Source organism: Orycteropus afer, unplaced genomic scaffold (assembly GCF_000298275.1).
Source record: "Orycteropus afer afer isolate SDZICR_OR568_19922 unplaced genomic scaffold, OryAfe1.0 scaffold00254, whole genome shotgun sequence".
NCBI lineage: Eukaryota > Metazoa > Chordata > Mammalia > Tubulidentata > Orycteropodidae > Orycteropus > Orycteropus afer.
This window is the reverse complement of record NW_006921841.1, coordinates 3900061-3922619: the sequence shown is the minus strand read 5'-3', so window position 1 is coordinate 3922619 and position 22559 is coordinate 3900061. Positions and strand designations below refer to the sequence as shown.

General features: G+C 39.8%; 1 protein-coding gene across 1 annotated transcript in view; it reads right to left on the bottom strand.

Moving 5' to 3' along the window:
- Positions 1-3170: 3170 nt before the first annotated feature.
- The window catches only part of MRPS35 (mitochondrial ribosomal protein S35), a 62847-nt gene continuing 43458 nt past the window's right edge, over positions 3171-22559 (bottom strand). The window contains exon 6 of the mRNA XM_007949802.1: positions 3171-3440. Coding sequence (XP_007947993.1) covers positions 3171-3440 — 270 coding nt within the window. The remainder of the gene's footprint in view (positions 3441-22559) is intronic.

The following is a 22559-nucleotide window of genomic DNA, read 5'->3' as shown; positions in this document are numbered from 1 at the left end:
ATTCTGACTTCTGTTATTATTGTTTAGCACCACGTGAGAGATACAGTCCTAAGTGCCTTACATGTATAAACTCATTGAATCTTGACAAATCTGAGTTAGGATACTATTAAAAACCATTATAGTATTATTATTTCATTTTAAAGATGAGGAAATTGAGGCAAAGAGGTGAAGCATTTTGCCTGAAATCAGCTAGTTAATAGAACTAGAAACTTAAACACAGGCTAGTTCACAAGTCCATGCTTGAAACCACTGCTTACAATAACAGCCTATTTTTCCAATAAGCCTGAAGAAAAGATACAGAGGGTAATACCATAAAAATCATCAGATTTTTCTCCCAATCAAGTTCAAATTACTGTCAAGTTTAAAAAAAATTTATTTCTGTTGTTTGAGCAAAAAAGTAGTGTTACAGATACTACTGACTCACTAATAAATGCCTCCTAATTTTTATCGAGTTTTCTATGTTCAGATGATTAATCCATCTCAATCCTAATCCATCTACTTCATTTTCTAAAACAGAAGTGCTTTCCAATAATTGTAGTACTGAGCTCTTGTAGTTTTCTATCAAATAAAGTTTGGGAGTTTTAGTTTGTATCCCTCCTATGTATACATTGTTTCCCATGTAGTCCTGTGCCCTCAGTTCTGACTCACAGTAGAACTGCCCCATAAGGTTCCTAGGAGGTGATCTTGTCAGGAGCAGATCACCAGGTCTTTTTCTCCTGCTGAGCAGCTGGTGGGTTCAAAGCACTGACCTTTTGGTTAGCAGCTGAGCACTCAACCATTGTGGAGGACTCCTTGTGTAAATATTACCTCTAGTTATTTCAGCTCCCAAATCTGTCCCAATCTGACATGACACTTATGCCTTAAAGACTCTGAACTGTACAAAACTGTAACTCAAGCTTCTAATGATCTTAAACTTTAGGCCCTTAATTTCATCCTGGAAAGTCATTTTTTGACTGCTAAGCAAAAGAATGGCAGTTTGAACTCGCCAGCCACTCTATGGGAGAAAGATGAAGCAGTCTGCTTCCATAAAGATTTATAGCCTTGGAAACCCAATAGGGTTTCTGTCCTAAAGGGTCACGATGAGTTGGAATTGACTTGATTGATGGTAGTGGGTTTGGGTCAAGATTTAAATTGTCCCAAAAATATATTTAAATAAATAACCCAAGATGTTGTCTTAAAAATTATTTATACATTCTTTTTTTTTTTTAAAGTTTATATGAATTGTTTAAATGCCACCCAACAAACTAGAGCTGACTGATAAAACTTTTATTTTCTTCTTCAGGGCTTCTCAGAATTCTACTCATTCTCTAAAGTTTATACCATTTCATAGAAAGATCATAATTTGAGAAAGACAAATTTACTTTTATAAGAAAACAAACTCATAAACCTTTACTATTCCTCAGACTGTACCTTTGAACATCAGATAAACTGAGTAAACTTAGGCTGGAGAGCAACCAGACCAAAGTGTCAGCCGAAAGGCAAAAATAAATGAGGCTAGAAATCATGTCCTTACTAGAAGTAAAAAGAACAAGAGATGTTCTGAATAAAATTTAAAATCTCAGGGTCCAGTCAGTAACTAAGGTTGCTGCTGTTATGTGCTGTTGAGTCGGACCTGACTCATAGCGACCCCCCCTTGGGTTTCTGAGGTGGTATCACTACGGAAGTAGATTGGTCAACCTTCCTTCCGAGGAGTGGCTGGTGGGTTTCAACCACCAGCCTTTGGCTACCAGTCGAGTGCCTTAGGCACTACACTACCAGAACTCCTGTAACTAAGATTAGGGTTGTTATACCCATTTGATACTGAAATCTCTCCAGCAATGCACCTGGCAGACCTTCTGAAAGTCTGCAATAATTGTCCAGTTATGAAATACCAATACTGGAAAGAAAACAGGTGAAGAAGTAACTAAAGTACTAAAAGTATCCTATAATTAAGGAGACAGACTTGTTCTATTTCTTAGTTGTCTAAATGTTTGAGCAATTTCTAAGTTATATTAGAGTTGAAGTCAGAAGTTACTGAGTATAAATACAACAAAAAGTATCCCCTAGAAACCTCAATATAAGGATTAATATTATAATGTTCATTGTTGATTCTAGATTGATTTTTAAATGCAAAAACAAAAATCAAAACTCATTGCCATTGAGACAATTCTGATCCACGGTGATCCCATATGTCTTAGGGTTTTCTTGGCTATAATATTTATGGAAGCAGATTGCCAAGCCTTTGTCCCATGGTTCTGCAGGGTGGGTGCAAACCCACCAACCATTAGGTTAGTAATTGAGTTCTACCTTTTCTGGGCCACCCAGGGACCAGGAATCTAATTAAGGACAAATTTTGCTGCTTAATTATTGCTAAAATCATTGCAACTCTTATTATCTTTTTGCGGCAGTATTATATTATTCTTACAGCTCTAAGATCGTGCCATCAAGCAAAAGTCAATGATTGTGGCACGTGTTTTCCTCTGAACTGTATTATTACCACAGGATGGACCACCTCAACCTACCACCTCTTCCCAGGTTCCTAAATGACCATTCTCCCCTCTGTTTCTAACTGTTTTCAAAACATTTCCTTCTTTAATCCTGTTTCTTTGAGTTTTCTGTAACTCTGTAAGGGTCTCTAAATATACTGAGTCTTTATATTTCTTAGAGTATGCTCTAAACCTGACCTAATAATTGTGTTTTATCTATCCTGGAAGAAATGTTTTAGGCTTGAAAGCATCACTGTGGTCCTATTTCTAAACAGAATTGGGAACTACAAACAATGGAAATCATGTGAAAATGAAAGCACTGAATTGCAGGTCAGGGGATCAAGTTCTGGGCTCAGTTTCTCAAACAAACATGATTATTCAAAAGTAGCCAATAAATGCTAACTTGTGGGGAAAGAAATATAGCAGGTGACACAGCCACATACAAATTAAAGTTCTTACAGTAGAAATGAAATCAAAACACTTTGAACCAGAAAAAAGTAACAGACTTTCTGATTAGTTCAAATGCCAAGTGGCTAAATAAGAAAACTTTTGAATAATTATTCCTATTGCACATTAGTATGAAAAGAATGGTAACTTTGATGTTAAACAACAGGTTTTTTTTTTTAACATTTTCAATTTTATATCAAATTAGGTATCAATTACATACATATCATAGAATTAATAAATCGTGCAGATTTTTCTACTTCATGTCAAATTCAATAACCTCTTGACTGATTCTTTGTACTGAGAAATGGTATTTTCATTTTCCCCCTCATTCTTAAGACTAGTAACAGACTTTCTGTAATCTTCAATTTCTTCAGTACCAAGGAGCTCTTCTTTATTCACTTCTGTATTTTTCTCAGCAGCTTTAATTTGGAGAAGTGTTTCTAGGATATTTTTTTCTGAGGAGCTATTTTTCCAAACATACTCCTCCATGTCTGCTTCAGTCTTATATTTCTCCCATTCTTCAGTTTTCTGAAAGAAAAAAAATACAAGTTCTGAACTAAGAGAAATAGTATAAGAATAAAGCCTTTGTTTTTAGTTGATTTTGGTGGTGGTGGCATGGAGAAGTTCGCAAAATTGGAGAGCCCTGGATCAACAATTTGTATCTACACTTTGATAGATTTTCCTTATCCAGCACTGGTATTCACCTGGCCCAGCAGCTTCAGGGATGCCCACTCTATTATGTGAACACTGGGCTATGAAGCGCCATTTAAAAAAAAAAAAAAACACCAAAAAACCCAAAACTCAGTGCCATCGAGTAGATTCCAACTCACAGCGACCCCCATTGGGTTTCCCAGGCAATAAATCTTTATGGAAGTAGATCACCCAGTCTTGGTTCTGTGGAGTGGCTGGTGGGTTTGAACCACCAACTTTTCTGGTTAGTAGTCAGATACCTTAGGCACTGTGCACCAGAGCTCCTTTCAAGCTCTGTTGTTGTTGTTGTTACGTGCCGTCAAGTCGGCCCCGACTCATAGCGACCACTCCTTGGGATTCCGAAGCAGTATCACTACAGAAGTAAATTGCCTAACCTTCCTTCCGAGGAGTGGCTGGTGGGTTTGAACCGCCAGCCTTCTGGTTAGCAGTCAAGTGCCTTAGGCACTATGCTACCAGAGCTCCTTCAAGCTCCGTTAGCACCCAATAATTCTATCCATATAATTTATACTTTATCTGCCTGCAAAATTTCATTGTTTTCCAGAAGAAAAAAAGAATTTATTTCTTATAACTTTATATTCCCCAATCCTAATACATCAACATTTCATATTTTTCAGGTTAAAAATAATGAGAATTGAGAGATAACTGTATTTACCTTTGTTATATGTCTGGGGGGATTTCAGAGACGGTTACTATAATAAAATTACAATGTACTACATGTGTAATAAGTGATTTTTAGTCATGACTTCATATATTCTGGAATTTTTTTTGGTTGTTGTAATTTTTATTTCCTATTTCCATAATGGAAACTTTTTTTTGCTACTACTAGTTTTTTGTTTTTTTTTTCCTTATATAAAATGATTACTATGTGAAGAACACTGGTCAGTTTTTTAGTAATATAATTCAGATTTATGATTTAAATGATTATGTAATAGTCTGTGAAAAATAAAGCAACACAGCTATTAAGGAACTTGCTCTGCTTCAGGGATGTGTGGAATACTAGCTGCATTCCTTCCAAATTAACACACAACAATACTATGAGCTACAGGCTCAGAAAAGTCATCCACTATTCTGAGTAACAACTTTTTAGTGGTAAATCCCTGAAGTTGAAACATTTTAAAACTATTAAAAGAGAGGTAAATTTGTAAAGCTGTCAGAAATCACATTCTACCTCTGCAAAATCCGCTTGAAAGAGATGCCAGAATGGGCAGACAGAGCTCCAAGGTGCCTCTGAGCTGAGTGAGCACAGAGGAGGTAAATAAACTGTGTCTCCATCATGCCACCCTCCCACCCCCACTACAAGAGCCAATGAAAAGAGAATGAACAATCTCATGCAAAGCACTGGTAATGTGTCCCTCTGGAAGATAAAGAGGACCCCCCCACACACCATACACACACACACACAAACACAAACACAAAAACCAGGTCACTAGGGATGCTACTGAATCAGCAAACCCATATTCAGAGCACTGAGACCCAAAGGAGGAGGCCTACCACCCAAAGAAATCCCAAAGAGAAAAAATCCTCCTTCATTTCCTTCAAAATGAGCACCTTTTCCTTCAAAAGAAAACTACAGGATGTCAGGTGTTTTCTCTGATCCCCAAATCCCTGGGCTAACAGTAGAGTTCTCAGCACTTTCAGCTCCCCGTGTTAACCTATTCTGAATTTTTGGCTCAGGACAATGCCACAGCCTATGATCTCTAAATAACCAGTTGAAAATCAACTCTGGTGCCCTATTTTATCCGCTGGGAAAAGTTTTAAGCTTAGGATAGAGGGGATATGAAACAACTCCTTCCCTACAACTCCACTGCAAAAAACTTCTAACACTCACATTCTGGATTTGTACTTTTAAAAAAAATAACTAGCAAAATTACCCTAACCTGACCTGTGTGTACCATAATATTAGGAAGAAGGAATAAATGTCAGCCTCTTTAAAAAAACGAATACCACCACTGGCTGTATTTACTCTTGGAAATGTTTAAAATATTTCAAGACTATATCATAGTTACTTCACAATTCTAATTTACAAGTGAAGGATACTTAATGTAAAAGGTCAACAAAAAGCATAAAGCATTAAATAGTCTCATTCTTGACAGCTAGAAGATAAGTGATTAAAAGACATAATTGTTTTAAAGATGTAAATTTCTCATGGGTTTATCTGGATTTTTTTTACTGCCAGCCCCCGTACTGGATGAGAAGTAAATGCCTGACTAAAGCATAGCCCCTCCTGTGACATTTGAATCCAAAGAGAAAATTTAGTTTAAGTTTTAGATTTTTCTTTCCTGGGTAGCTACTCCTGTACATAATAAAATAGTCAAGGTCATGCTTTCTGCCATATATACTGGGGGAGAGGAAAGAATGAGGCAGTTGCCTAGAGAGTCACAGAGCACAGAGACTAAAAGGAGCACACTAACAGTGTCCTAGTTTCTGCTCCTGCCCATTCCACAGACCTCACAGCATCCTTGCCCTTCTATCTTTTCTGCTTAAACTAGTTTGAATTTCTCTGACTTGCCACAAAAAAGGCTCAATTAATACAGTATGCTCAGGAAAAAGGCTGAGGATAGAACAGTTTATAGAGTTGTTGGCACATACATGATAATTTACATCACTTGGAAGAATTGCAGAATGAGGAAAAAAGAAGAGGAAAGGACGAAATTTGTGAAACAACTAAATGTCATCCGTTTAGATGAAAACATATAGCACACACTCCTAGAACTATGACATTCCAGTGAGACATTCTGCAGCTAGAATGGCTCAGTCTTGATTGTAAATTAGTATCTTTTTAAGATGTTTTACTTAAAAGTAACAATTTTGAATTAATATTTAAACATTTATGCTATTTAAAATGATCTTTTCAGTTTAGTTTAGTTACTTTTTAAAACTCTTTTAACTTCAGTATCTTTAAGCAAAAAGTTCATTGTTATTTAAAGGTCTCTGAAAACAGGGAGACAATACTCAAGGGATAATAATCCCAAACAGAATTCTAATATAGTATCAGTAGGCTGCGGTTCTGGATACATCTTCAGAGTAAACATGGAGATTACTGAAAAGAAGAAAGGTTAAAAATCATCTATAATTCTATCCCTGAGAGATAACCAACCAATACTGGTGACATTTGGTGGATCTGTCCTTCTAAATCCACACGCTGTAGATTAAATTTTACTTACAATTTTGAACCCTGACTTACTCACTATTAAAGTGGTCAGCTGTTTAAGATGTTCTTTTAAAATGCATTATTTTAAAGCACAAATAACCACATACTCAAATTACTGGAGGCAATTAATACCATAGGAAGATTAAATTCATCATCATTTAGGCAGAGTTCAATTAATTTACAGATGCAACTGTAATATTTCAACCATTAAATACTTGTAATTTTACCATTTAACATATACATTTGTGTGTGTGTGTATGTATATGTATGTATGTATATGTATATATATATATATGTGTGTGTGTGTGTGTATGTATATATATATATATATATAATTTATTTATTTTTTCTCTTTTCCTGCCAACAATGAAAGAACCTGCCGTGAGCCCTGACTACAACCCTGGAAGATGTAACCTTCCATTTCACATAATTCTGTTCTCTCTTCCAGAGTTGGTTCAATTATTCATTTATTCATTCCATTCATTCAATAACTATATAGTGCACAACCACTACTGTCCCACTGCATTCTCTTGAAACTTCCAGTCTAGTGGGAGATCTGACATTGATGACTCACTGCCGTTGAGTCAAATCTGACTCACAGCGACCCCTCCTTGGGTTTCTGAAGCAGTATATCTCTATGGATGTAGATTGCCCAGCCTTCCTTCCAAGGAGTGGCTGGTGGGTTTGAACTACCACCTTCTGGTTAGCAGTCTGATGCCTTAGGTACTATTGTGATTCCAGCAAAGGAAACATCCATAAGGGCCTTGAGGCAGGAAAGAGGTTGGCATATTTAAGAAGTGGAAAGGTCACTATGAGACAAATGGCATGGGATGAGGCTGAATAGCATTAGATTCCTTAGTATGAACCAGGTATTGTTCTAATTACCTTACAGATTCTAAGGAACATGAACATAGAGACATGGTAAAAAGTATCAAAAGAGCAAAATAATTTAATTTCAACTTATCACCTTTTTGTTTTTCCTCATAAACAGAAATTCAATACAAAGAAAAACAGGTAACAGTTAATTAATGCAATGGTTGATGCTCTGATGTAACAGAAGGCAGAAAAAGATCTGCTCTACTAAACACCCAAATTTGTCAGCTCTCAGCATCTTATTTACAGCTCCTTTTGCCTAGGACGTGAATCATAGTAATATTCCAGTTCTCGTGAACACAAGTAAGACATTGTGCTATATGAGGAAAAACAGTTTATGAAAAAAAAAAAAAAAAACCCCGACAAACAAAAACTCAAACCTGAAGTTAATTTGAAAATCATAAAAAATAGGAACAGGAAAATATCCGTAATGAAAAGAATTATTGGCAGTTCTTTCAGCTACCGAAGCCAAACTGTAAGCTGCATATGTCAAGGAATTCAATTCAGATATCTGTAAAAACATTTACCAAATGCTGGTGGTGCAGTACGGAGCACTGGTGAATGCAGTAGTTAAGGCATTTGGCTGCTAACTAAAAGCTTGGTGGTTCAAATCCACCAGCTGATCCCTGGAAGAAAGATTGGGCAATCTGCTTCCATAAAGATTTACAGCCTTGGAAACCCAATGAGGGTTGCTATGAGTCAGAATCAACTTGATGGCAGCAAGTTTGGTTTTCTAGTTTTTTTGGTGGTGCAGTGGTTAAGGCATGTGGCTGCTAACCAAAAGGTCAGCAGGTGGAACCCACTAGTTGCTTTGCAGGACAAAGATAATGCAGTCTGCTTCCGCAAAGATTTACAGTCTTGGAAACCTATGGGGGCACTCTGACTCTCTCCTATAGGGTCACTATGCGTTGGAATCAACTCAATGGCAGTGAGTTAATAAAGACAGTTCCAACTTACAATGTATTTGAGTTACATCAAACTACACTTACTACCATCTTTTCTGTATTTTGTGTATCTTACCAATAGTGAATGTATGTATTAAAATATATCTGTACATTTACAGAAATGTTTCCAACCCTCAAAGGCAAATAAAGATCAGATTTATGAAATCAAATGTGCATGAACTGTTGAATGTAAATCAAATATGCTTTGTAAATTTGCACCCAAAGCATAGTCTAAAAAAAAAAATCAGATTTACAAATATATTGATAACAAGAGGCAATAGTTGGAATGGAACTCTGATGTAAGTTGGGACTACCTGTATACCAGACATTGTACTAAATGAGGGAAATATAAAGATAAAGATGAATAAAATACAGTTCTTGCTCTAAGTGACCTCATAGTCTAATGGGGTTAAGCAGACATACATGAAATAAAAGTAAAATATGAACTACTAACTGGGGAAGGGGAGGATGAATAGAAAATATCTAAGAGAGGTTAACACTTCAGGTGTATTAAAGGATACATGTAGAACCTGTACATAGACCAAAAGGCAGTCTTTTGAGCAGAACAAGAGGATACTGCATAGTTTAAAATCAGAAAAGGTGTGCATCAGGGTTGTAGCCTTTCAGCATATTTATTCAATCTGTATGCTGAGCAAATAATCCGAGAAGACAGACGACATGAAGGAGAACATGCCATCAGGATTGGAGAAATACTCATTAACAACCTACAATATGCAAATGACATAATCCTGCTTGTTAAAAGCAAAGAAGACTTGAAGCACTAACTGATGAAGATTAAAGATAACTGTAGGATGTCAAGTGTTTTCTCTGATCCCCAAATCCCAGTGTGGCATCAAAACCTTCTCTGTTTGCCTATTGTGGATTTTTGGCTAGAGAAATTTACCTTCAGTATGGATCATACTTCAATTAAAAAAAAAAAAAAGAAAAATCCTCACAACTGGACCAATAAGCAATCAAGATAAATGGGGAAAAGACTGAAATTGCCACGGATTTCATTTTACTTGGATCCATAATCATCACTCATAGAAGGAGCAGTCAAGATATCAAATGACATATAGCATTGGGCAAATCTGCTGCAAGATTTCTTTAATGTGTCATAAAGCAAAGATGTCACCTTGAGGACTAAGGTGCACTCGACCCAAGCCCTAGTATTTTCAATTGCCTTAAATGCATGTGAATGCTGGACAAGGAATTATGGTGTAGACAAAGAATACTGAATATACCACAGACTGCCATATGAATAGCAGTGAAACACTGTCTGATGTATTATTGGAAAACTTTATGAATAGCCCTAAATATTGTCCAATATAATGTTGGAAGATGAGCCCCTCAGGTCGCAAGGCACTCAAAATATGGCTGGGAGAGAGCTGCCTCCTCAGAGTTGAGCTGATCTTAACAATTTGGATAGAGTAAAGCTTTCAGGACCACCATCTGCTATAGTGGCATGACTCAAAATGAGAAGAAACAGCTGCAAACATCCATTAATAATCAGAACATACAATGTACAAAGTATGAATCTAGGAAAATTGGAAGTTGTCAAAAATTAAATGGAACACATAAAGATTTATATCCTAGGCATTAGTAAGCTGAAATTGATGGTTTTTGGCCATTTTGAATCATATAACCTACTATGGCTGGAATGACAAATTGAAGAGGAATGGTGTGGCATTCATCATCACAAAGAATGTTTTCAAGATCTATCCTGAAATACAATGCAGTCAGTGATAGGATAATATCCATATGACCACAAGGAAGGCCAGTTAATACTAGTATTAATCAAATTTATACACCAACCACCAAAGCCAAAGATGAAGAAATTGAAGATTTTACCACCTTCTGCAGTCTGAGATTGACAGAACATGCAATCAAGATGTGTTATCACTGGTGATTAGAACGCAAAAGTTGGAAACAAAGAAGAATCGATGGTAGTTGAAAAATATGGCTTTGGTGATAGAAATAATGCTGGAGATCACATGATAGAATTTTGCAGGACCAACAACTTATTCATTGCAAATATCTTTTTTCAAAAACACAAATGATGGCTATTGTGGTGATTATGTTTGTGTGTCAACTTGGCTGGGCCTGGTTGAGTGGCTGGGCAGCTGGTAGTAGTTATTCCCCATGATGGGACTGGCAATCAACTCCATGGTGGAATCTACCACAAGCAGCTGAGTAGCTGTCTGTGGGATGTGGTCTACTTCCTGTATATATGGAGAAGCCTTGGGAATGGTCTGTAGCCTATGGCACGCTTGGACCCTGCATGTAGCCATGTCGTTGCTCAGCAGCCTGCTATGCTCTGCCGACCTTGGGACTTACAATGGACTTAAGTTAATGGCCTGCTGTGTATTGGTAACATCGGGACTGTGCCTTTTTCCTTGTCAACCTTGGGGCTTCTCAGCCTCAGCAACCAGCAGCTGTCTGAGTGAAGAAATGCCTCTAGCTCCAGTGGGAGCAGGAGGCAGAGCAGACCCCAAGGCTGAGGGGCTTTCACCCAGCCCCTAGGGCTTGTCACTTTGACCTTGGACTTAAAGCCTCCAAATTGTAAGAATAAACTACTGTTTGTTTACAGCTATCCCATTTGTGGTATATTTCTTGTCAGAGTGGCACTAGGTAACCAGAACAGCTGTACACGTGGACTTCATAAGATGGAGTACACAGGAGTCAGAATGACTACATCTGTGCCAAGCGGAAATGGAAAAGTTCAGTATCTTTTGCCAAAACACGGCCAGGAGCTGATTGGGGAACAGACCATCAACTGCTCATATGTAAGTTCAACTTGAAGTTAAAGACAATTAAAACAAGTCCATGAGAGCCAAACTATGATCTTGATTGTACCCCTCCTGAATTTAGAGACCATGTAAAGAATAGATGTGATGCACTGAACACCAATGACTGAAAAACAGAGGGACTATAGGATGACATGAAGACCATCATCTATGAATAAAGCAAAAGGTCATTAAAAAGACAGTTAAGGAAGAAAAGACCAAAATGGATGTCAGAAGAAATTTGCTCTTGAAAGGAGAGTAGCTAAAGCAAATGGAAAAAATGACAAGATAAAAGAGGTAAAAAGATGATTTCAAAGAGCAGCTCAAGAAGACAAACTCAATTATCATAATGAAACGTGCAAAGACCTGGAGTTAGAAAACCAAAAGAGAAGAATATGCTCGGCATTTCTCAAGCTGAAAGAACTGAAGAAAAAATATAAGCCTCGAGTTGTAATAATGAAAGATTCTATGGGCAATATACTGAATGATGCAGGAAACATGAAAAGAAGATGGAAGGAATACACAGAGTCACTGTACCAAAAAGAACTGGTCGATGTTCATCCATTTCAGGAGGGGGCATATGATCAAGAACCAATGATACTGAAGGAAGAAGTTGAAGCTGCACTAAAGGAATTGGTGAAAAACAAGTCTCCAGGAATTGACTGAATACCCACTGAGATGTTTCAACAAATGGATGCTGTGCCAAAGGCACTCACTCGACTATACTAAGCAATTTGGAAGACTGGCCAACTGACTAGAAGAGATCCATATTTGTACCCATTCCAAAGGAAGATGATCCCACAGAATGTGGAAATTATTGAACAATATCATTAATATTACACACAACTAAAATCTTACTAAAGATATTTCAAAAACGGTTGCAGTAGTATATTGACAGAGAACTTATAGAGGTACAGGCTGGATTCAGAAGAGGACGTGGAACAAGGGATATCATTGCTGATGTCTGATGGATCTTGGCTTAGAGTAGAGAATACCAGAAAGATATTTACTTGTGTTTTATTGACTATGCAAAAGCATTTGATTATGTGGATCATAACAAATTGTGGATAACACTAAGAAAAATGGGAATTCCAGAACACTTAATTGTACTCATGAGGAATCTGTACATAGACCAGGAGGCTGTCATTCAAACAGAACAAGGGATACTGTATGTTTTAAAATCAGGAAGGGAGTGCATCAAGGTTGTATCCTTTCACCATACTTAATCAATTAGAGAAGGTGGCCTATATGAAGAAGACCGTGGCATCAGGATTGGAGGAAGACTCATTAACAACCTGTGATACGCAGATGACACAGCTTTGCTTGCTGAAAATGAGGATGACTTGAAGCACTTACTGATGAAGATTAAAGACTACTGTCTGTAATATGGATTATACCTCAATATAAAGAAAACAAAACTCTTACAACTGGACCAGTAAGTAGAAACATGATAAATGGAGAAAAGACTGAAGTTGTCAAAGACTTCATATTACTTGGTTCTACAATCAACACCAATGGAAGCAGCAGTCAGCACATGAGATAACATACTACATTGGCCAAATCTGCTGCAAAAGACCTCTTTCAAGAGCTGAAGAACAAAGATATCACCTTGAAGACTAAGGTGCGTTTAACCCAAGCCACAGTATTTCAATTGCCTCTTATGCTGGACAACGAATAAAGAAGACTGAAGAGTTGATATTTTTGACTTGTGGTATTGGCAAAGAATACTAACAGTACCATGGGCTGCTAAAGAACTAACAAATCTGTCTTAGAAGAAGTGCAGCCAGAATGCTCCTTGGAAGCGAGAATGGTCAGACTTCATCTCACTTACTTTAGTCATGTTGTCAGAAGGAACCATTCCCTGGAGAAAGATATCATGCTTGGTAAAAAGGTGGGTCAAGAAAAGGGGAAGGCCTTCAACAAGATGGACTGACACAGTGCAAAAAGGGCAAAGAGGCCACATGTTCTGACCTCCTCTAACCCCACAAGAGGAAGAGAGAATCACCATCAGCAACCCAAGGCCTATTACTGCAAGGCCAGACATGCTGCCTCCCTCCAGCCCTTTCACCAATTGTTCCTCCCAAAGCACCCACCACCTCTCTCCTGGGTTTGATAAATCACTGTAGTGGTCACACAGAACTCACAGATTATCAGGCTACAATTCAAGTTCAGGAAGAATACTCTCTCCCAGCCCACCATCTCTCAGCCAACAGTCTCTCACAGTCTCTCCCCCAGCAGTGCGTGTCCCTTGGTGTCTCACTCAGCAATGTGTGTCTCTTGTGTCTCTTTCTCAGCAGCGCGGGTCTCTTTCAGGAGAGCGTGTCTCTTTCAGCAGCACATCTTCCTCAACCAGCAGTCAGAGAGACTTCTTCTGCCTCTAGGAGGCCTCCTTTTGAGCCTGGCAGAGTGGCCAAACTAACCAATCATAACATCAGAATTCTAAGCACCTGAGAGACAGCAGGAACCTCCCAGAACATTGCTTTGTGTTGCGTCCAAAAGAATACCCCAGGTGGGTAACTTTTATAATCAGGAGCTCCTCAGTTGCTCACAGCAAATTCCACTACGGAGTTTACAAAGACTTATGGCTAGAAAAGCCACACTAAGTAATTTACTATACCTCAAGATTACCTGAACAATTTCTCTCAGAAAGATCAGCACAAGGCCGGTCCCCATGAGGCAGAGGTTAAAGATGTCCCAAATGTACAAACTACTGTACCACTCCATCATTTCAGACATTAACTCCTCCTCCTCCTCCTCTTCCCAGTAATTTCCCCAGTCTTAGGGTTCTGTATTTCACTGTAACACCTCACAGAACTCACAGACACACAAGGGTTTGTCTCACGTAGTAGTGGAGGCTGGCAGGCTGGTGAGTCCCAGGTCCGTGAGTAGGTCTGGAGGATCCTCCCAATTCTCAGGGTTTGATGAACCTCGATCAGCAGATCAGATGATGGCTGCTGTCCCAAATCCAGGGGTGAGATGAGGAGGAGCCAAGACACAAAACCAGAGCAAGAGGAGGGCAAACCTTCCCAGGAGATTAGTAGGCATACCCTCCAGGAAGCTAAGGGTGGTGATTTGAATTATACCCTCCAACAAGACAGGACTCAAGATACATTCCACCTGTGTTGCCCCAACAGAAATAACCTAAAGCCCATCCCAGAGTCGATTGCCAGTCATTATAGGGAATGACTACTACCAGCTACTCAGCCAAGTTGATAGCTGACCTTAACTACCACACCACCCCAAACAGGCATGGATAATGGGATTTACAAAACATCACAGAATGGAGGACAATGGCTAGAAGGGCCACATCAAGCAATTCACTGCATTGCACCCCCTGGCTCTTCAAGCCATTAGCCGTTTCATAGTTGAAAGATTAATTTGATCCTCCCAATCATATTACCAGTCCCAAGGTCATTAACAATTAGTCTTTCAGCAAGGCAAAGAGTCATATGGGTGAGATTATTCAGATACCAGCCATTCAGGTCTGCTGTATTTGTCCATCTGATCCAAAAGCTTTTCTCATTATCATCTTTATAGTATCTGATAATATTTAACTAAGATAATATTATTCCCCTTGCTGTGAGTCTATCTCTAGGTATCAGCATAATGTTGGATTTCCCCCACTGCATAATCCATTTATTCATCCCTTTACCTGAAGCTATATTTCTCCTTCCTTCCATTCGTCATTTATTTTTACCCAGACTTTCCCACCTTGGGAGGGGACATCAGGTTCAGCTGTTGTGCCTATCCAGATTGCTGGTAGCAAGATCGGTCTAGCAAGTGCTTCCCCCTCAGTCCACCCCCATTCATGCTGGGTATGGTTACACAGGTACAAAACTAGTGGGCTATCTCGACCACTGGGCAGGACAGTAGTATTCACTGTCACCCCTAGTTTGGCCAGATGGGGAGAAGGTACAATCCATCCCATAAGTCCCTTGAGAATTTTGGCATACAGGTTCAGAGATATAGAAACAGTTTCTTGCTTAGGGATCACCCCAACCTCTGGCACCCACAGCTGCATCCCAGGTCCAGGGACCACAGCTTCTGGCAGGAAGAAAGCAATGTTAGGTGATGAGGGGAAAAATTGTACAGTGGCACCAGCATCCTCCCCCACCCCTTCTTCCCTAGATCCCCCAGAAAAGCGTAGGAATCTGTCGAGTGGTGATCCTCCCTTTGCCCCCCTCATGTTGAGTGTGAGCACACATTCATGAAGGTGTGTGAGCCAACCCTTTAGGCCTTTATCTCTCCCAGTTTTAGACAACAAATGTTTCAATTGCCCATTCCAGTTCTCTATCAAACCATTACTTTGAGGATGGTATGCAACATGGTATGCCCACTTAATATGATGTTTTTTGGCTCATTGCTGCACCCTACGGGATATAAAGTGCGTTCCTTGGTCTGAGGAAATGTAACTTGGTGGCCCAAATTGGTACATTGTCTTTTGTTTCAATCCTTTAATGGTGTTTTTGGCATTTGCATCTGTCACAGGATAAGCAAAGCCCAGTACAGAACAAGTATCTATTCCTGTGAGGACCCACTTATAGCCACCTGGAGCCACTGGTGTCATTGGTCCTATATAATCGACTTGCCAGCTGTGTGTAGGGCCTTCCCCTTGGGGAATGTGCCCCATAGCCATCGTAACCTCTGTCTTTCCTGCTGACAGACAGAGCAGTCCTTATTGGCATTTTGTGCCTCAGAGGGTACAAGAGGGATGTGCCTTGATTCAGCCCATCTCTGCATTGCTGCAGCACCCCCATGTCCACTCATCTCATGAACCCAATTGGCCACCTCAAGGGAGCATACCAACATATCCACTTGCTGGTTCCAATCACCTTCTGATCCAGGAAGGGGATTCTTCTGGTGGACATCCACATGGCTTGCTCTAATGTGTCCTCTGAAATCCCAGAGTGCTTTCCATAGGTCCATGCCCCACACAGGGGTCCCCTTAATAGTCCAATTCTCCATCACCCATTTGCCTGACCATATAGCCAGGCCATTGGCGACTGCCCATGAATCAGTGAAAATTCAAACATATGGGCTCTCACCATTGCCCAATTCTTCCATGACAGCTAGGAAGACAGCATGCAGTTCAGCCCATTGGGCTGACCTATCTTTACCTTCTTCAATAAGGGTCTTTCCATCTGTTGGTCTTAATGCAGCAGCTTTCCATGTCAGCTGTTGTCCGTGTATCCTGGAGCTGCCATCTGTGAACCAAGCAGCCTTCTGTTGATCCATAGAAAGTTGTTCACATGACACTGTTCCATGTGGCAATGGGTTCTGGCAGCTCCTCGGGTGGTTCCAGCATAGGACCCATAGGAAAGGAGGCTACCTGCTCATGGATACGATGGGTGCCTCCTTGCATCCCTCCAGTTGCTTGTTCTTGAATAAACCATTTTCATTTTATTATGGAACTATATTGGGCACCACCACCTTCCTTATTAGAGTGTCTCTCTGCCATCACCCAAGACATTATGAGTATTTCAGGTCTCATAATAATTTTATGCCCTTCTGTCATTGAAGCAGTCTCAATCAATGCCCAATAGCAGGCAAGCAATTGCCTCTCAAATGGTGTGTATCATGCTGCAGCATCTGGAAACTTTCTAGCCCATAATCCCAGTGGTCGTCGTAGGGCAGCATTCTCAGGCTTTTGCCATAAGCTCCAGTCTGCATAAGCACTTGTAGCAGACACCTCCAAAATCATGTCTGAATGTGGATCATAAGGACCTAACGGCAAGGACAGTGAGACCGCTTTCTGTATTTCGGACATAGCCTGCTGTTGCTCCGGCCCCCATTCAAATGTATTTTTCTTCCTAGTGGCTTTATGGATAGGAGCCAGCAATATACCCAGGTGTGGAATATGTGTTCTCCAGAATCCAAATAGACCAATTAAATGTTGGGCTTCCTGCTTAGTCTTGGGGGTAGGTAGTGACAGCAACTTATTTTTGGTTACCTGGGGAATGTCACGGGTGGCTCCTGCCCAAGTTATTCCCAAGAATTTCACTGTTTGGGCAGGGCCCTGGATTTTTGCTGGATTTATTAACCAGCCTCTATTGGTCATGTGGACCACCACTGTTTTCAAATCTGCCCTAGCCTGTTCTTCTGTGTTTGATATTAACATAATGTCATCAATGTAAGGTATCACCATACTTGAAATCTGTACCAAGTCCAAGTCTCTCCTAACCAAGCCGTGACAGTAAGCTGATGAGTTCAAATAACCCTGGGGCAAAACCCTGAAGGTGTACTGAGAGCCTTCCCATGTGAAAACAAACTGTGACTGACTCCCTTCCAAGATTGGTATAGAGAAAAAGGCATTTGCAAGATCAATCATTGAGTACCAGTCTCCTTTGGCCTGTTGTATTTTCTGCACCACTGATACCATGTCTGGAACAGCTGAAGCCACTGGTGGCACTACTTTATTTAGGCCTTGGTAGTCTACTGTCAGTCTCCATGAGCCATCTGCCTTTCTCACAGGCCATATAGGGCTGTTATACAGAGAATTTGCAGGCACCAACACTCCGGCCTTCAACATGTCTTTAATCAAAGCACTAAATTCCTTCTGTCCACCAGGTATCCTATATTGTTTCAAGTTAACAACCTGAGTGGGCTCGGCAATTACAATGGTTCTCATTTAGCATATCCAATCAATACTGGCCTAAGGGCACACTAACACGCGTTCAGTTTTACAATACCAGGTAGAGGGAGATTTTTCCAATTAGACATAATATCCATACCGATAATATATTCAGGTAAAGGAGATGCAACTACTTCATACAACATCTGTTTAAATCTTCCAATTCTCATCCAAACTTTCACTTTAGTCCCATCAACTGCTGCATCCCCATATCCCCCTAGTCTAACCTTAGGCCCCTTCAACATTTCATTGACAGGCTTTGGGATGACAGTACATTAGGCTCCGGTGTCCAGGAGTCCCAAGAAGGTCTCTTTCCCACCCCCAGGCCATTTTACCCACACATATGCATATGGCCTCAGGTCCCCTGCTGTGGGCTGGACGAGAAGACCCTGGCCCCCTGTCAGTCTCTGGCTTCATCAATTAGCTGAGTCTCTGCTTCAACTGGTCCCAGGTGGGAGTTCCTATTATTAAATTCCTCCTGAGTGGAGTGAATAGAACGAACTTGTCTAGGCCTCCTTAAGGTGGGGGGACCAGCAGGAGTTTCCATTGGCCCACCCAATCTCCTGTAGTGCTGCATCAGCACCCTGGTCTCGACTCCATCAATGTCTGCTATATTCATCCCATTCCTTAACAACCATCGGAAAATCTCTGACCTGTAGAGATAAGTCCTTTCCCTACTGCCCCTTTCCATTCTCCTATCAATCACTCTCACACTTCTTGCATTTGTAAAACCCATGCGGGGAAGTTGTGCTAATAGACCTGACATGGCTTCTAGGATTGTTGCTTTGTTTTGCAATAGCAGAGTTACATGGGGTGCCCACGTAGAAGGGGCTCCCTTGATTACCATATCTGCCACGACCTGTGTAAGGGGCATTCTCATTGGGTGAATATCCTGATCACCATAAAGCCATTCCAGCATGGCTTGCATAATCAGCACATCAGCTGCTTCCTCTGGAGTGTTCCAGGGGGATATTTAGAGGGGGAGAGGGGCAGTTTCCCTTTTCAGGATACACAAACCTGACTGCAAATTTTATCCATTCCAACAGACTAGCTGCCCCCTCAGGGTTAACCTGCCCTGTAAATGGATCTTGGATCAACATTTGTGCCTGTTCCATAGTGAGTTGTTAGTCTTGCATCAGTCTAAACAATACTCTTCCACTGTGCAGTATTCAAAACTAAAGATGCCGCCCCAAAATTAGTCACTCTCACAATCCATTTTAGTAAAGGTTCCTCAGGAAGCTGACGATATCAATCTACAAACTGAAGCAGCTCTTTCACACTATACCCTCTGCTTTCAATAGTATCTTGGCTTTGCCTGTTCCCTTTCCAGACTACCTTTTCGGTGACCAGTGGGGTCGTACCGGCACTGCCTGTTGTTCTGACACAATTTTTCCTTTCTGGGTAGGCCCTGAAACTAGGGGTCATAGCTATAATTGGACTGGATCTGAGCTTGATTCAGTGCTACAACCCGGCTCTATGTTCTTTTTCCCTGCCATTGCAGCTACTGTCGGTAACAGCAACCAAGGAATCATAAGCCTTGCTTTTCCTCATCATTCTGTATTTCCATATACATGCAACTAGCCAATTCCTCAGGAGTTAGATCCACCTCTCCTAAATCCCATAAATAGCTTTTGCCTTGGGTGACCAATCTCAACAAAAGAGCTGCTTCTATCAATCCATGGGTTTCCTTTATCCCATTCAGAATCCAAAGGTTTCTTACTTTTCCGTTTATCTCCTTTCTCCCAAAACCACATATTCCAGTGAAGCTGGGCTGCTGCACGAATCCCACCATTCTGACACCAATTCCTTGAACAATTTCTCTCAGAAAGATCAGCACAGGACCGGTCCCCATGAGGCAGAGGTTAAAGATGTCCCAAATGTACAAACTACCATACCACTCCATTATTTCAGACATTAACTCCTCCTCTTCCCAGTAATTTCCCCAGTCTTAGGGTTCTGTATTTCGCTGTAACGCCTCACAGAACTCACAGACACACAAGGGTTCGTCTCACATAGTAGTAGTGGAGGCTGGCAGGCTGGAGAGTCCCAGGTCCATGAGTAGGTCTGGAGGATCCTCCCAATTCTCAGGGTTTGATGAACCTCGATCAGCAGATCAGATGACGGCTGCTGTCCCAAATCCAGGGGTGAGATGAGGAGGAGCCAAGACACAAAACCAGAGCAAGAGGAGGGCAAACCTTCCCAGGAGATTAGTAGGTATACCCTCCAGGAAGCTAAGGGTGGTGATTTGAATTATACCCTCCAGCAAGGCAGGACTCAAGATACATTCCATCTGTGTTGCCCCAACAAAAATAACCTAAAGCCCATCCCAGAGTCAATTGCCAGTCATTATAGGGAATGACTACTACCAGCTACTCAGCCAAGTTGATAGCTGACCTTAACTACCACACCACCCCAAACAGGCATGGATAATGGGATTTACAAAACATCACAGAATGGAGGAGAATGGCTGGAAGGCCCATATCAAGCAATTCACCGCAACTAGTAGCTCAATTTCCAGGACTGATTTAATTTCCTTTCTATTCCAAAACAAAATATAATGAAAGTCAAAATTGAAGAAAATTAAATAATATGATACCTTCAAAAGAATGTTGTTTGTTGTTGTTATGTGCTGTCAGGTCGGACCCCCGACTCATAGCGACCCCTCCTTGGGTTTCCGAGGCAGTATAACTATGGAAGTAGATTGCCTCATCTTCCTTCCGAGGAGTGGCTGGTGGGTTTGAACCGCCAGCCTTCTGGTGAGCAGTCAAGTGCCTTAGCCACTATGCTACCAGAGTCTTCAAATCTGCAGTTCATGTCTGAGTTCTACCAATAAATTCCATGACCTTTGGCAAGTACTTGCCCTCTCCTTTAAGCCTTAATTCCTTCATGTATTAAATGAAGAGTTTGTAATAACTATTTCATTCCAGATCTTCAAAATTTGTACTAATTTAAAATGGATAAATGGATGGCTACAATAAATGCTTTATTTTTAAGTACTAATTTAAAGCATTTTTAAAAAAGGAAACATCACTCTCCCATTTTTAAAAATATCTTTTATATTAATCCAACACAATCATTTGAATGAGCAGAAGTTAAATATGAAAGCCAGAGTTACTGTGGACTCTCAGAGCAACAACATGGATTTACTTTAAGAACAAAAGAACAACAACAAAAAAAGAACAAAAGACAAAAAGTGTGATGTCTGTCTGAAACCAAGTAAAAGGTAGCATGTAGCACTGCTTTAATGTCACTAGTCTATCATGAATTTCAGACCAATCATGGAAGTTCAATTAATGTATTTAGTTAGTTGTTTATTTTTAATTAAGTACTGTTCTATCAATAAGCTTATGCATATAGTATGAAAAACAAGCACTTAAAGTAAAAGAGATATATTTTGCTAATGGTATTTTTTTAGAATATAGATTTCGTTCACATTGCCAAATACAAATTTACATCATAAAATAAAGCCATAGAAGCCAAGATTTAGGGAGAACTTCCAAAGTAATGTATAATTAGAACACTTTTCTTTTAACCATTTGGAAAAAAATCTTTACTCAAATGAAAAAGAAGCTTGATCTACATATAACCCAAATAATACATCAATAAAAATTAAGTATCTCAAACAATTACAAATATATTTCTTAAAAATTGGCCATAATTTTTGATTGGTTATTAACAATTTTGTTAATAAGTTATTAATAATCTACATCAGTAAACTAATTATTGCTAACATTTAATAGGTGCGGTACATTTTATATTACAGAAATGAGAGTTTACTTGTTTTGTTACCTTGCCTTTGAATACATGTAGGACTGAAAACCTGCTTTAAAAGTTTATGGAAATCCAAAATCTTTGGGACACAGCAAAAGCAGTTATCAGAGCCCAATTTATAGCAATAAGTGCACACATCAAAAGAGAAGAAAGAGCCAAAATCAACACATTAAACCAAAATCTCCAACAATTAGAGAAAGAACAGCTAGAAAAGTCTACAGTCACCAGAAGAAATGAAATAATCAAGATTCGAGCAGAAATCAATGAAACAGAAAATAGAAGGGCTATAGAAAAAAATCAACAAGATCAGAAGTTGTTTTTTTTGAAAAGATCAATAAAATTGACAACCCACTGGCAAATTTAACAAAGGAAAGGAGGGAGAAAATACAAATAAAATGAATAAGAAACGAAATGGGTGACATCACAACAGAACCAAATGAAATAAAAAGGATAATAACAGGATACTATGAAGAACTGTACTCCAACAAATTTGAGAATCTGGAAGAAATGGACAGATTTCTAGAAATACACCACTTATCTAAACTAACACAGACTGCTGTGGAAAAGTTGACCAGGCCCATCACAAAAGAAGGAATTGAACAAGTCATCAAAAAATTACCAAATAAAAAAAGTCCTGGCCCAGATGGTTTCACTGGAGAATTCTACCAAACATTCAGAGAAGAACTGATAACAATCCTACTCAAACTATTTCAAAGCATAGAAAAGGATGGAATCCTCCCTAACTCATTTTATGTAGCAAGCATAACCTTGATACCAAAA